This window comes from Azolla caroliniana, unplaced genomic scaffold (genome assembly GCF_043228905.1).
Source record: "Azolla caroliniana isolate FFs.n. ecotype wild unplaced genomic scaffold, voAzoCaro1.0.p SCAF_9, whole genome shotgun sequence".
NCBI lineage: Eukaryota > Viridiplantae > Streptophyta > Polypodiopsida > Salviniales > Salviniaceae > Azolla > Azolla caroliniana.
The window spans coordinates 11,723,047-11,739,873 of NW_028230444.1; the positions used below are offsets into that span (position 1 = coordinate 11,723,047).

The following is a 16,827-nucleotide window of genomic DNA, read 5'->3' on the forward strand; positions in this document are numbered from 1 at the left end:
TTTGCAGAGTCGAAGGTAAGTCAAGGTCAAAGATAAGTTAGAATCAAAGGTAAGTTAGAGTCAAAGATAAGTCAAAGTCCAATGCTCTGCAAAGTTGAAGGTAAGTTAGAGTTGAAAGCTCCCTAGAATCGAACGTAATAATGACCAAAACAACCAATTAGGCAATTTGGCTCCCAAGATGAACATTCACAAGGCAAAGGTTGGCTAGGCAAATGTGTGGTAGGCAAATTCTTTGTAGCCAAAGGCTTGTGAGGTGAAGGCTAGAGAGGCAAACATTCATGAGGCAAATGCTCAAAGGTGAACATTGGGAGCAAAGGATCATTTTCCGACCGCGACATTACTCTTCTCAATCTCTCACACAGAATATTCACAAATTAGGTTTCCCAGTCGCTGGTTGAAAGAGGGATTGCAAATAAAAATATTATATCCATTTGAGTTGAAGCCTTGGCACACTTGTGACAAGAAGAAGCAATCGATTATTGGTAGAGAGAAGAGTTTGAAACCTATCTGAAATCGATTATCAAAGAATGTTCATCACTTTTTGCAAGGAAGACCCCGGTTTAGCTATTTAATGGCTTGGGGATTCCGAATCGAGGCCCCTTTCGGAAAAATAAATGCACCATTGTTTTACACTCACTTAATGTTAACCAAACAAGATTAGCACTAAATACACTTTATTAGCACTAATATCTACTAGTTTAAGACGCAAATTCACTTGATACCATGAATATAGTGATGTTTTTATGAAAGACTAATAGGCTTAAACAAGAAGAAACGGTAGGGGCTTGGCGCTTCCGGTGAAGGTTCAAGTTTAGTGGTGTCACGGAGATCTCAACTACTATCGATGGTAATGGTGCCTCGATGTTGATGTAGTGTTCTTGGGCCTCTTAGTGCTCTTTCAACGATTGGTGAGTGATTGAGCCAAACGCTTTACAATGTGTCATCAATATGCAACAAGGTTTGGTGATGATGATGGACGCAATACATGAAATAGGAAGGAGGTGGAGGTAAAGAGGGGGTTGAATGGACACTCTTACGCTCTCTTCCCTCTAGCCCTCAATCTCTCAAGAAGAAAAACAAGAATAGGAACCCTAAACTCTCTAAGTGAGAGTAAGGAGAAGAAGACCTCAAGAAAAAATAAGATCCTTCTCCAAAACAATGAATACCTAAATAAGCTCTCGTCCCTTCTTTTTATATATAGAGAGAGGTGCCACCTACTATATATCAAATGACAGCCTCCCAACACTAGTTGGGACTTGGTTTCGAGACCTATTTATACATCTTTTGTGGCCTTAACCATTACTTTTATGTTCTTATAATATATATAGACATTTCATGGTTGTTCAAAGAGCTTTATAGATTCGTCAGCATTCAACTCACCACTATCTTTCCTACACATTTGTATTGACTAATGATGTCCTCTAGCAAGAACTTGCATACCATGGTGTCCATCACCATTGAGTTCAAGAATCTTCCTATATATAGCCACTCTTCATCACACTCACTTTCATTAAAGGCGTTGAGCATTTGCATATTATCCTGTTTTTCTACAGATATAATGGTTATGTTAAAGAATTTGAGAATGATATCTTCATCTTCCAATACCATGTTGTTTTTGCCTTCATACATCTCCCTCAATAGCATGTTTACCATGACATTCTTCTTAACCAATATGTGATGGAACTCTAGGCCCATTGAATTGATGTTTGTGATCCATCTTAGCATGGCTAAGTCTGACATTGCACACCTTGATATCAATCCTAACATTGGAAAATGTTTTGGTTAAATTAGGAGCTTTGTTCTGATTAGGCAATCCTTATGAGCCTTCACTCTAGACACTATGCCCCATAGCTCTCTCTTAACTTGGGCATATCCTCTTTCTTTCTCACTAAGTACCTTTTCTCCGAACCTGATGTCATGTCAGCCTTTGTCTTCGACCTCTTGGTTGATGACCTATCCGAACCTAGGTAGACTCGTATCTACCGTCACATAAATGTGCATCCCTTCCTTGTATATGGATTTTCTTAAAGCTAGTGCCATTACCAACATTCCTTTTCAACCTCTTCTTTACCTTTGTGTGCTCGTACAAGGGCATCCCTTGTGAGCATGGGGGATCCAAATGTGGTAGAAGGCACAAGCCCAAGAAACCGGCTCACTTCCATTTGCGATTTTCTTTCTTCCGTCATCTCCTTGATAGTGTCCATCTTTGTTGGGGATGGCTTCCATCCATATGCCCCGCATAAAATGTCCCACCACAAGAATCTTTGATTGACCAGATGCCAATTTATAACCCGAGAATGATAGGCGTGCATCTTCTATCACTCTACCTCTTGTATGTATGTCGTACTTGGGAGGTTACAAAAAGTTCATGGATTAGCTACAAGCAATGATATTAACTCCCCTACAATGGCAACACAATATGTGTTATTTCTAGGTGTCTCGCATCGAGTAAAGATCTTCCCTTCAATTAGAGTTCTTTCTCCTTATTGAAATCATACATCAAGACTGGATTGTCATATACCTTTTTGTTGGTGAGATGGACAAGAGTGGTTTATGCAAAATCTTCCTCTCCACTGTTGTATAAGTTCAAACTTTTGCCAAAAATTCCTCTTCATGTTTTATGTTGAATTATTCGTAGCAATATTTGTAATTAGAGAGATGTCTCCTTTTCCGTGTTTTGGTTACATATAATATTTAATCTTAAAGTGTAAACTTCTCTCTTTTTTAAGGACAACTTGACCATAATCCATGGACTACAATACATAAAGTCAAAGAGACACTTTTGTCATATTAGAAATCACATGCTCACCGAACCACCATAAACATTACCACTCCTTTTCCAATCTATATACATGAGCATCTCCTGAAAAGGACTCGGTTTTGTAACTCTTTTTGAGAAATGATTCAAAACCTAGAAACAAAATGTCCTACTATACTAATAAATTCGTGAACATTGGTGCATGTTACTTCCCTTTATCCATGGTCAAACTGTTTACTCTTTTTGAGAAATGATTAAAACCCTAGCAAGCAAAATGTCCTACTATACTAATCATAGTATGAATCATACATACCATTCGTGCATTCGCAATCGCAAACATTCTTGTCATTCGAGTAAGAAAAACACCCTTGAAGTATGGTAAATACCATACTTTTGCATTCATTATTTATTATAAGGTAAATTGTTTTCTTTTTTGGGTAAGAAGTTAAAGGTAAAAAGTGTAAAAAAGAAAAAAGGCAAGAATGTTTTTAAAACATACGTATTCGTTTGCAAATGTATGAAAGCAAATGTTTGGGCTAACAAACGCGAATATTATGTACTATAATACTAATAAATTTGTGAACATTGCCACATGTTACTCCCCTTTATCCATGGTCAAATTCTTTCTTAAATCTTTACTTTGGATGAAACAATGCAAACTATATAGTCAATCATTTCCACTAGAATAGACCTTCAAAAAAATTCATGAACTAATGTTTATGAATTACATGCTTGAAGACGAGCCCCTAGAAAAATAGTCATCACATTAAATATTACTTACTCTAGGTCTACATAGGATAATTTCATATGGGGAAAAGATGGCACAAGGGTCACGCACAGTTGGACCAATACCTTGGTCTTTAAATACCAACTTCTGATGGCCTAGATGAGTAACTTGTCCTTTATTAACCTACAAATCCTATGGTCAAGATGAGTGGCTAATCCTTGATGACAAGTCTACCATAGCCATCTACAAGGTGAGCCACTAAAGTTAGTCTCGTAGTTAATGAGCTAGACTAGCCTTCATTAACACCTAATTACTTAGCAATGAAATGTTCATAACACATCTAGATCCAAGTCAAGCATTTAGTTAACATGGTTCATCGAAAGACAGCTCGCAAAGCGATAAAGTAAGCACTCAAACAACATACTCATGCATTGAGTATGTCGAACAAAATAATGAGTTTTTCCCTTGCATTTTTCTCAATAATTGAAAAGAGCAATGAACTAAGTACAAAATTATTTTATTGGAGTGTGCAATAGCTTCACAGCTGTTGACTAACATATATTCAATATTGTATATGGAGACCATACACTATTTCCATATTATAATGAGGATACATGGCTCTTCAGCTAGGTCCTCCCAACTCTCTTTTCATCTATGATTGTATTATAATCCCAACATTCAGAAAATTTGTCCATAAGCTTTTGTTAAGCTGTAGAACAAGAATGTTTTGGATTTTGTTCTTTACTGGTTAGGGACCATTCTGGTGGAGAAGTAAAAACTTTACATGAATATGGTTACCCCATGAACTCTACTCACTTTATGTGATCCTCAACTCCCAGGGTGAAAAGAATGGATACAATTCTCTACTCATCGAGCTTTTCAAATAATTGGCTCGATTGTAAATTCAACCAATTAAAACTATGGAGGGAAGGCGCATTTGGCACCAAATTGGTTTGCATATCAATCACTCATAGCTAGCTGCCACGTGATTCTAGGCCTAGAATCGGTAGTCCATTCTCACATCCATTGCCCACGCAAATTTTGCAAGAAGAGACTTGTTGAATATCTGTTGAAAAACCATTTCACATCATTCTGGTATTTTGAAACATTTGTATCTAGAACTTCTTTTAGAACATAGGGTTTAGGAGTTTTAAGGAATAAAATATAGTTTAGGGTTTCAGGTTTTATAGTTTAGAGCTCAGGGATTTCCTTAGGGTTACGGGTTTCTGAAGCATTCATATTAGAGTTTTTTGGGGCACTGGATTAAGGATTTGTTAAAGGTTAGAGCTGAAGACTCCCATAATATGATATAGTTTAGCAAGTCAGATTTTAGAGTTTACAGTTCAGGGTTTTCCTTAGGAATTCAGGTTAAGGGATTAGAGCTTAGGTTTAAGGTTTGAACATCTTTGTTTACTTATAGTTGATCATGTAAATGTTGGTTAACACTAAAAGAGAGTATACAGTAGCATTTGTTTAGGGTTTAACGCTTAAGGCTTGTCCTTAGGATTGAGGGTTTAGCTCCTACATTTTTGAACTTAGGAGTTTGGTTTTTAAGGAATTAGGGTTATAGAGTGCAGTTCCATCCAAAAGAATGTTTCAACACTCACCTTCTCGATTGGAACTTCATGCCTTTTGCACCACGCAACTGTAATCCGTGGATCCATGTAGTTAATCTTGGATGTTCCAAGAGCAACTGTTTTTAGATCATCCTTGATCCGCATGTCCAGCTTCATTTTTTCGATCTTCTGTTCTGTTTGCTCAATCTTCTTCTCCAATCTGAAAATAGTGAAGATCAGTTTGAAGCTTCTTCTAAAGCTATGATAGCATATCTAGCAAGCTATATATTTAGATTTCTTCACTGGCTATTAGTTTCCACAAATGCCAAGCATCCCTTAATAAAAACTTCTAAAGCTCAGTTGTCCGTCTAGCCAGCCATAGCTTTCTTCTTGTTTTATAACCATCCATCAACACAACATATATTTGGCTTTGATTTTGTTTTGTATTTCTCATGCCTTAGCAACAATCTATCAAATTTATCGATAAAATATTAACTTACGCCTCTGGATTCTGGTTCCGCTTTGGTTTTCCTTCTGCATCCTTGAGTGGAGGCTTGCCCTTCTTGGCTCTTGACAAATCAGTCCGCAGTTCTTGAAGTAATTCCTAATTGCAAGACAATATTTAGATCCTTAGTACTCAAAATCATTTTTGGTGTGCACTTACATTGTTTGCTTTGTTTCCTAAATGGCTCTTGGGTTAACCAAGGATGAATGGACCTTCTAAATACTATAGAAGCCCATATCATTGCTTGAGAGGGGTTGACCAAGAAAATGATGGGAGTATTTCGGAGTTTTTCCATTGATTTATGAAAGTTTCTATCACTTCATTTTCTCTATGAAATTATGAAACATAGTTTCGATATGAAATTTTAAAAACTTTGTTTTCTTTATGAAGATTTTAATTTTCATTTATTGAAGTACATATTCAGAAAAAATGAATAATCTGCTACAAAAAGAAATGGCACTACCTCCAGCTCTGTCATTTTGGTTTCCAACTTCTCCATCTGTGCTCCATGGGACTTGGAAATGGATCTTTGATGATTACATAGAATAGCCACCTGCATATCGTTGTTTGAAAATTGAAATCATCATAGGTCAATGAAACTAAAACCATGAAAGTTCATGATATGTCATACATCTACATTAGAGATAGTGGTAGAAAGAAAGAAAGATATAATAATGTCTTTTAAGAGGCCAAAATGGTCTATGAGACTAAACAAAAGATTATGTCTTAAAATTATATCTTGTCTTTGAGAACAACAAACCAATATAAATGTAACTGAAAAAAATGAAAGAGACAAAGGAATCATGTTATCTATACATATCAATTCTGAAGTGGGATAGATTCATTATTTCCATTTTCAAAAGATCTCCCAATATCTCCGAAGCAAGGAAGCACTTCGAATGGAGGGAGATAATGGCCTCTATCTTTGATGACAAGGGTGGCAAAATCATGCTTCAAAAGACTAGGCTCTACATGCATGACAAATTGTTGCTGCTCCTTGTCTAGAGCCCATTTGTATAGCTATTGATGAACTTGAAACGCAAGTAGAAAGAAAGAAAGAACGATATATTAACGTCTTTTAAGAGGCCAAAATGGCCTATAAGAAGACCAAACAAAGGATTACATTTTAAGTGTTGTCTCATCTTTGAGAAAAACAAACCAAAATAAATGTTGCTAAATAAAATAAATAAGTAAAGTAAATAAGATAAAAAGAGACTAAAGAATATTGTTATTGGTACATGTAAGGTCATCAAGTCAAAAATATTACAATAATTGTATTTGAAAGGTCTCTTGCATAGGTAGATCCAGAATAGAGAGGTCTGCAAAGCAAGGAGAGCAACTGTGATGGCGGGAGATAATGGCCTTTATTTATCGATGACAAGAGTGGTGAGATCATGGTCCATGAGGCCAAGGCCTACATGCATGGCAAATTGCTATTGCCCGATCTATTGTAACCCCTTTGTTATGTCGTGGTCGGGAGCCCATTTGTGTAGCCCATCATTGACTTGTAGCATGAGTAGGAATGAAGGGGCTAAAGAAAGTTGTGATTGTTCGTTGTTGATGAGCTTGAGTGGTTGTATTGTTGTCCTTCAACAACTTCTCCTTGTGTCTCTTGAGTTCTAGCGAGAAAAGCCCCAAGCACCGTTGGCCCTCGTATTTCATTACCTTGCAAAGTGGGGCAATGCCTTCCTTAAAGAGGCAAGGTATCTCCCTCTTATTTCATTAAAAACACTATAGTGACAAACATAGTGTTCTTCATATTCCACTCCTTGATGACACAATTGGCGAATTCTTTCTTCTAGGGGTATTCCTGCATATTTGCCGACCTCAATCTCTAATGATGTGATAAAGTTCGCGGGTGCCCTATCACACTTTGCAGCACATATGATAGATGTATGTCCATATAAGATGGCCTAATGACGAATGCATTCTCCAATGTGTGTTAAAAGTGTCTTATATTGGGCCTCCTTCCTACCAAGTGATATTTTGGGGCTGATCCAAGTCTTATTTCCAAGTTAATAATATCAGTTCAGATCAATCTATTTTTTTCCACTTTGATCATGTTTAGAGCGGGACAATTCAAGCTATATTGGAGCAGGGGTAGTGTATTTACGCATATGCCATGTGACTTGAACCATTGTTGCATTTCAATATAACAACAATGAATGTGTCACTATTTAGCAAGTTGTTTTGATGACATAAGTGCCAGCCTTCATTACCTTCATTTAGGGAGCTCCCATAACATTCGGATATAGCTCATTGATCAGAATAATGGCTCGATGAGGGGCTTCTCCCATCTCTACCACACACACACTACGTTTCTGAATACTCAACTCTACTAGAGTTAGATTCTTTACACAATTGAGAGACCACACTTTTCTTGACATGAATTCATACAGTGCATGGATACTGAAGAGGGTGGGTGGTAATGGCATCCTTTTTTTACTCCAATTGTGCTAGTCACCACCTCCGACAAACAATTGAGAGATTGCACTTTTCTTGACATGAATTCATATAGTGCATAGATTTCCCATTGCATATCTATATGGATACCAAGGGCTTCTAACTGTTGCATAAGATGAACACACGGCACAATTCAAAGGCTTTTTAAAAATCCACAATGCAGAAATAAATCCTCTTATTATGGGCTCTGCCCTTCTCGATAAGGGCTCTGAAGATCAATATGTTATCCAAATTTGTGAACCCCTTCTGAAAGCCTGCCTGTCCAGCTGAATGCCAGCAATTTTGCTTTGCCAATATTCTCAATTTGAACTCTAGGATCGAGCCATATAGTTTCGCCAAGTAATGTTCAATCATGGTTGTCCAATAATTGCTCGGCATCATGGGTCTCCACTCTTGAGGATTTGCACAATGGTATGTTCTGTCCATCTAATAGGGAAACTTTCACACATAACTCTATTAAAGATGTGTGCTAGCAATGGGCGCAAGATGCCACAAGCATAGATAAAGTGCTCGCCTACAAATCCATGATCATGGACCTTCCCAAATTGTAACCGATCAATAGCATTTCTTACATTTTTTGGAATAAAATAGTGGATTTATTTGGGTGTGAGCCATGTGGGTGGGGAAGTGGAGGCTGCCTAGGTATAGCATATAGTCCCTTGCATAGTCATGCCACACCTGAGGTGGGGTCAGTTGTGTGGTAGGTTGCCTCTCATTAAACAATTTCCATGCTCTTTTACTTTCTTGTCCTAGAAACAAGCGATATAAATGATCCTCAAATTTAGCTAAATATAATCTCTTATTCTTCCTCAAAAGGCATTGGAAGGTTTCTCTTGCTTGTTTGCGTGTATAAATACCCTGAGTTACTTTGAGCTGCAAGCATTTGCTTGTACTACAACGTTGACATATTGACTCCCATCTAAATCCTTGTACATCGAGGAGTTTACCACCCATGCATTAACATGTCTTTGTATGCATAACAATATCTGTGTTCTAGAAGGTATATTCAAAAAACCCGACATTTGTCCTTAGAGAGTCATTGCGATTCCATTTAGTCATGTGTAAGGTTTCATATGCCATACATTGTCATGCAGCTATCTTCTATATAATTATGACTTTACCATCTTTATATACAACCCATTTTCCATCCTTTCTTGTGTTGAGCACTCATGGCATGTTTTCTTTGTGATGTACCACTTAAGCTAGAGTGAGATAGTCATCTAAATATATTTTGTCACCCTTGAGTGCCCTTCTCGTAGATAGGAAAGCTTTTTTCTTTTCCAGATCCATGAAGCAGGTGATGAGGGCTATAGTTGTACACTCATCTCTTCCCATCGTCCACCCTAAAACATCTTTGCCCATGTTTGCAGTTCCTTACTTACGTTGCCTTTAACTGTGGGGATCCATTTTTTCCACTGTTTCTTGTCCTTTTTCTAAATCAACTTTATATCTAGTAATTCAACCTTATTTGAGGATATTTCATCTTAAGGTATTGTGTCATGTCATCCTTGAGCTCTAAGTTTAATTTATTGACAAGGCTTGTGATGTCTTTTTGTATCTCTTCTAATAACTCAATCTTGAGAGAGGCATACAACTCTGTTTTCTGTTTCTCTATCTCCCTTTTTTTTAAGAGAGGCTTAATGCTCTTTCAATATTATCTCTAATAAGATTGATCTCTTGCGTAATCAAATGGCATAATAGATCATGTTTCCCCTTTGCGACTCGAATGGAACTTGCATTTTGGGTGACTTCCATCCTGTCCTTGTCTTCTATGGTATCTTCTTGAGAGCACAACAAAGAAAGAAAGATATCTATCCCCCATGTAAATAAGAAAGAAAGAAAAAAAGAAAGCTATAATGCCTTTTAAGAGGCTGAAATAAAGACCAAACAAGCAGTTACATCTTACCATGTTTTGTCATTTTTTAGAGCAAAAAAATACAAAATAAGTACAACTAAACATATGGTAGAGAAAGAATCTATATATCTAAGTCTTAAGAATCTAAACTTAGATAGACTGGAACTTATCTTTGAAAATTTTCCAATATGAGAAGTGCACACATTCTATTGTTTAAGCGAATGAATATTCGGAAAAGACAGCCCTTTCGTTTATCATCCCAAGGAAACCCAGAGCTTTCCTTTTTCCGTAACCCATAAATGCAACAATTTCGCTGATATGAAAATTTTAGCCCATAGCAAACTCTATCAGCTTGGATCTGCAAAACAAGAGTGAGATAAGCAAACCTCCTTATTAGCCCATTGATATGCTGCCAGCTTTTCTGCTACAGTTTGTCCATCTGTATCCACAAGCTGCTCGGAAAGAGGATAAAGATAACTTCATCATTTAGGTAAAGAAAGACAGTGAAGGATGATTTTGCTGAAATGAATGAACATATAATACCAATGTATCCAAGGTGATTGATGCATTGTATGTTCGAAACACTTTGGCTGTAAGCTGTGGCATAATGTTCTTTAGATGTGCATTTAATTTGCTTGTATCCAACTTGTCAAATAAGTCATCTCCAGTTTTCTTTGCTGTTCAATTAAAGAGGCCAAATATTCCTTTTAGGAAGAATTTGAATTGATGATTGCAACAGATAGGCCTACATTCATATAAAGCATTAACATGAAATAAAAGAATGTATAGAATCCTAACATCTTCTGAATTCCCCCACAGCTTTGTAGACTGCGTCTTCAACTTCAACAACATTGAAATATCTAATTGAATCCTTCCCTAGAAAATCAAACTGCGCAGAAGCAATGGAAAATCATATTCAATGTCTAATTTATGAAAAGTTTTGGAGGGCTTGAAGTTTAAAAAGTATACCTGAAGAGATTTAGGGGGAATAAGTGTTACATGTTCCATTTTCAAAGAACAACAACCAACTGTATCAGCCTCATCATCATCCTGTAGAAAGAGAGAGACACACATAAGAAAGTGTCATATCCTTCTCAAATGATACCAAAGACATTGCATTCCTTTCAAACAGTGGAATCCAGATAACTTACTTTAATGCAAAACAGAAAATTTCAGAGTGTTCAATAAACCATCAAGGCATGTATTTAAAAATGAAAAGTTCATAAGTTTCTTCTTACATTTTCTTTCTAGTTATGAACTTTATACCTAATTTTTCAATCCAGAGTGATTACCTTATCCTAAATAACATGCATAATATTAGGCCTAAAATTTGCTCCTCGTTTAACATTAATGTTATTTCCACGTGCAAGATAAGCAGTGGTGAATGACTCCATGATATCATGTGCTGCCAAGCTTAGTGTGGCATACTTGATTTCTGTAGCATCATACATCATTATTATGAAGATCAAAGGCTCTGCAAGGAGGGAAAAGTTCATACCTCACCAGCACATTGACTGTAGGGAGCAAACATGTCTCAATACAATGTATCAATAACAAAGATGTACACAGTATACAAAGGTTAAGTAGACCCAATAGACACTATTTGTTCAACTTTCATTAGAGAAGTGAAAAGCATACAGAAATGTAGATACAATCATGCAAAAATCAAATTAAATATCATCCAAAGGAAAAAGGAATTTACGAAGTCATTTAGACCTTCTCATTCCCTGCCCTTAAAGCAAGACGATCAATAAGGTAAGTTGCTACAGCTATCTGCTTTTTAGTCATGTCTGCAGCCATGAAGTTCTTTGTGTATGTCCTCCGAATATCTTCAATGTAATCCTGAGAAAAGATTATCAATTGGTAATAAATAACTAATTAACCCATAAATCATTCCAGAAAGGAAAACACCTTGTCATTATCTTTTTTCTACAGCAAACTAATACCTTCAAGGTTCTGGCTTTCTCGTATTTTTCTTTATCACTTTGACCCTTAAGGTTGCTGCTTGGAGACAAGAACACATATTTGAACTCCCTTTGATTGATTGGATCAACCCAATAAGCAAGCCATGTTACAGTATTATCATTCCTTATTTCTTTCCATCTGACAACATTTAGCAATAAAGAACAATCCGCGATTATTTTGTTGAATGCAAAATGAAATTCACAAGTGCTTACATGTAAACACATCTAAATACCCATTCAGATACATAGGCAGGTTGCGTACATTCCTATCCATGTGTACATACATGTATGTGTAACTAAACATAAAGATAGTATTCTCACCTATCTCTCAAACAAAACAATTGAATTACTTCAAAAACATTATCATATATGTTATATCCAAATCCAGAAAGGTAATCAGCATGTTCTACATAATATTATACAGAAAATGATAAACCTTCATGATCCATATTGTAAGGAATCAGAATCAATCGCAAGGATCATACATTGGAAGGTCATATTATTTCAATTGTAGAAAACATTGGTTGGGAGAATGACATCTAAAAAGTCTTGCACAAAAAAATGATATGTTATTTACATCCACAATATTCTTTGGGAACCAAAAGATACATAAAATCAATATTATCCACTCCAGAATATGGGCTTACGCACGTGCAAACATTAATGACAATGTACAGTTTTAAGTACCAAATTGTAGTTATGATTTTGATGCATATATTAAAGAAGCTAGAAGACCAATAATCATTGTTCCTATAGAGATAAAGTTAAATTTACACAAGACCCATATTTGTAGTTGACATCTACGAGAGGCCAAAATTGGCCTAGTAGACAAATCATGATAACAAATATGGGTCTTGTGTAAATTTAACTTTCTTCATATGCACATGAAGCATTTGATACACAAATGCACTGATAATTAAATTTCAAATTCAGCAGTTAAAATATTTCAGAGCTAATACTAGATCAACAAAAATTGATGGCCTTGCAATGTCCAAGAAAATTGCACCTGTGACCAGGAATTGGGCACTCTGGCACTGGTACACCTTTTCCAATATTTATGACTATGTCTTCAGGGAATATCCTCCTCTTTAACTTTCCCATCTGCAAAAATATGCATTTAAAAACATAAGTCCTCCATTAATTTAACTGTGTCCTTACTAACAATACCTCCTACATTCATCGATTAAGGTTCAAGGTCAACATAATCATTTACTATAAAATAGATTGATATTTCAGCATTTCTCCTGTACTTGATACTAATAATTGGCATGCAAAATGAACATGTGATATAAAACCTTTGGGTGTTCTCCTCTGCCACGAAACAATCCAGGTGGCTCCACCCGGAAATTTCCAACCTGTACATCAATATTTGATAATATCCTCACATTCAATATCATCGGCTCTCCCAATATAGAGAGAAAAAGAGGATAGAATTCCCAACCAAACCTTCTCCTTTACGCCATCTACAACTGCCCACATGTATTTCTCCTCTTGTTTCAGCTTCTCTTCTTTTAACATTTTCTTATCCTGTAAAATAAACAAACAGTAATAAAGTAATTGCATTAATTATCTACTCTCTTTGTGACAGACACAAACCACAGAAACATTTCAATAACCACATCATGAGAGAAGGATTCTCTAACCTCAGATGACATCTGCTTTTTCTTTTCCTTCTCTGCAAGATGCCACTCATAAATGGGAGTGAAATCACATCTATCGAGACGCTGTATCACATGACCAGGACCTAATATCTTCTTCCAATCATTCCAAAAATTTGACAAAAATGTCTTCTTTTGGACATAATCTGTCTCACGCATGACAGCAAACATAGTGGCAACCTGTAAACAAAGAAATAAAATTATTGGTACCACATTATCACGTGGCATAGTGGAAACTAGTAGAATAAGTCCTTGATGATAATCAAAAGATTTAAGATTCTTGCACATTAACAAGATATAAAATGTTTGTACATTTCAATCATATTGTTCACACAGCATTGTCCACATTAATATTGTTTTGTGAGTTTCACCAAATATGAAGGTTTACAAGAAGCGTAAGTTATTACTAGAATATATAGAGATATAAGATGTTTGTGTAATAACATTCTCGTACATAGATATAGTATGTTTGTAGAATTGCACCATATTGTCTGCATGGCATTTAGTACACTAAGCATTTTTTGTGAGTTTTCACCTCATATTAAGCTTTCCCACTACATAAGTTATTATTAAAAAAGTAGATATAGCATGTTTGTGCACTCCCAAAACCTACTATTATTCTCCACCTGACATTTTGAACATTGACATTATTTTGTGGGTTTTCAGACCGTTTTGAGGTTCCCCACTAATTGTATACATTGTTGCTAAAATACAAGATATAAGATTTTGAAAGACAAAAGAACACCTGGCATTTTGTACATTGACATTATTTTGTGGGTCACCTCATATTGAGATTCCCCACTAATTGTGTGAGTTTTTCATAAAATACAAGATATAAGTACCTCTTCTTGTTCAGGTGTTAGCATAACATGTTTTCCTTCATAAAGCATTTTAACTCCATGAGGCTTGTAAGGAGGAGGAAATATAACTCCGTTATGCTCAAGGTGAGTCCACTTCTGGCCCCCATCAGCTCCAGGAGCATTTGTTTCACGTTTTGTATCCCTAGTCTTCTTCATAAGGTTCTTTTGTTGATGCTTGAATTTGGCTTTTCTTGCCTCAACCACTTTCTTTGCAGCCAAAGAACTTGACAAACTACCTGTGATTGGCTTTACAAGAGGCTTCTTAACCATTTTCGCCAGCGGAATCCTTTGGGCAAGTGGAATATCATCTTCATCTTCGTGCATATCCATTTTGACCAATGTGCTTTCGATCACCGGAATTCTTTTGGCAAGCGGAATATTGTCTTCATCTTCATCTGTATCCATTTTAACTATCACGTTTTCCAATGTTGTAGGCAATGAACTAGATGGTTTTGATGAACCCAACACAGATAGTAGATTAGATGGTTCCTTTCTCAATGCAATTGATGAGAGTTTTGACTCTCCAATAGATGGTTCAGACATTTTACCCGATGGAGATTTCAAAGATATATTTAATAATGGTTTATGTGTTGAATTTGATGGTGTAGAAGATCGTGCTTCAGATATATTTGATGGTTTAGATGAAGTAGGCGAAAATTTGAGCTTTTTTATAGAAGTTTCCTCAGCATCAATTCGCCTCTTCTTGGAATTATTATTGCTATCCCCTTTCGTTGTGGATGATTTGTCTGTGGCCACTCCATTAGATGATGTTCTTCTTAATATCAGTGGCTTGTCATCCTCTGAGTCTCTCTGATCATCTGCATTGGCTTGAACCTTAGGATGAGTGATCCTGATAGATAGAGGTTTCTCATCCTCTGAATCATACGACCCCTGAATATAAGATCTTTTCTGTTTGTTAACAACATTATCAATGCCTCTTTTTCTGGGTCCATTTTCATTGGATTTAGTGAAAATTATCCCATTTTTTGGCTGAGCCATATTACTACTCATTCCATGTGTTCGATTCGAAATGGTTTTACGAAACACGAGTGGTTTTTCATCATCTGAATCAGTATCCATAGGTGTATTAGTGGTTATACCCGATGGCGCCGATGTGCTAGCATTTGAAGGTGACTTATCATTGGGTGATATAGGCCCTGGATGTGGATATTTATCTTTGTTAACATTACCATTTAAAGGCGATGAGTGTTTGTGATGCAACCCATTGCTAGATTTCTCCATACCTATACAAGTTTTGCACCAGATCTAATCAAATATATAACCATGATATAAAGTAAAGAGAGAAGGCACCCAAAAAGGAAGAAAACAAAATGGAGGGAGTTAACATTTCTGCACAGCTTTATGTGCAAGGGCTCTAGTCAACATGTAATATGCTCAGAGAAAGGCCCATTTATCAAGTATATTACATTTTCTTCATACCTAATTTTGCATACAATCTAATCAATATAAGCAATTGGCTAAGTAAAGAAATGGGACACTAATAGGCAAACCAACTAGGAGGGAAGGCGAGATTGATAGGAATTCAGACAAATTATACTTCGATAAAGTGAGAATAATGCACCCAAAAGGCCTGTGTGTGTACATATAACAAGAAAAAGGCAATGAGATGAAGAATTGATGTAAACTATGAGATTTATGCAGTATTTCCAGATATTTATTTATTTATACGATGTATTCGAGTATATAAAGCTCATTATGGAAATACAAGTAAAAGAAGAATCAAATTGTAATTATATAGATGTAATTCATTACAGAAACACATGTCAAAGATGGATCAGACCTCAATTTTATATTGAGAAAATATACATATAAACTCATATATATCTATATCTATGTATATATACATATATATATATATGGAACGACCCTAATTGTTCAAATAAAAAAAGCAATGTGAAGATAACTTATAAGATGACTCAAACCCTAATTTTATATATAAATATATACATATATACCAGAGAGAAATGTGAAGAAAAAAAGATGCTTACTTGAATACAACATAAAGTGGAATCAACATCATTAGGAGGGAGAAACCATCGCCACTCTCTGTGTGTTACTCTCTCTCAAATTTTGTTTTTCAACCTCCTCTTTCCTTTTCCCTGGAGAGAGAGAGAGAGAGAGAGAGAGGTGGGTGTGTGTGTAAATACTAAATACAATATTGTAAGTACTAAATACAAATGGGCGAAAGCTATAATAAGTCTATCTTTCTTTTGAAGGCGCTGCGCTGCGGCCAATTTTTTCATTGATATTCACTCACACACAGACCTCAACATCCTTGGAGCTTTCCTCACTTGAAAGCCCCTGCCTTATAATGAATGGGCGGCTTTGATTGCCTACTTACATGTACGAATCTTCATATCTCCTACTTACAATGAGGCGGAACACCAACATGGGTTTTCATTTTGGCACATAATGAGTCCCACGGAAAAGGGTTTTGGTTGACAACGACCAAAAACAATA

The 16,827-nt window shown here is 36.1% G+C and overlaps 1 protein-coding gene across 1 annotated transcript; it reads right to left on the bottom strand.

The window, feature by feature from the left end:
- Positions 1-4,071: 4,071 nt before the first annotated feature.
- Positions 4,072-16,459, bottom strand: LOC147860180 (DNA topoisomerase 1 alpha-like). Its single transcript, XM_087324456.1, has 16 exons — positions 16,356-16,459; positions 14,329-15,590; positions 13,472-13,666; positions 13,275-13,355; positions 13,124-13,183; positions 12,835-12,929; positions 11,811-11,967; positions 11,581-11,706; positions 10,834-10,914; positions 10,663-10,753; positions 10,408-10,541; positions 10,251-10,316; positions 6,010-6,099; positions 5,542-5,645; positions 5,093-5,261; positions 4,072-4,551 (listed from the first exon to the last, which is right to left on the bottom strand). The coding sequence occupies exons 1-16, from the start codon at positions 16,366-16,368 to the stop codon at positions 4,483-4,485; spliced, it is 2,793 nt and encodes a 930-aa protein (XP_087180582.1). The 5' UTR covers positions 16,369-16,459; the 3' UTR covers positions 4,072-4,482.
- Between the last annotated feature and the right edge of the window lie 368 nt (positions 16,460-16,827).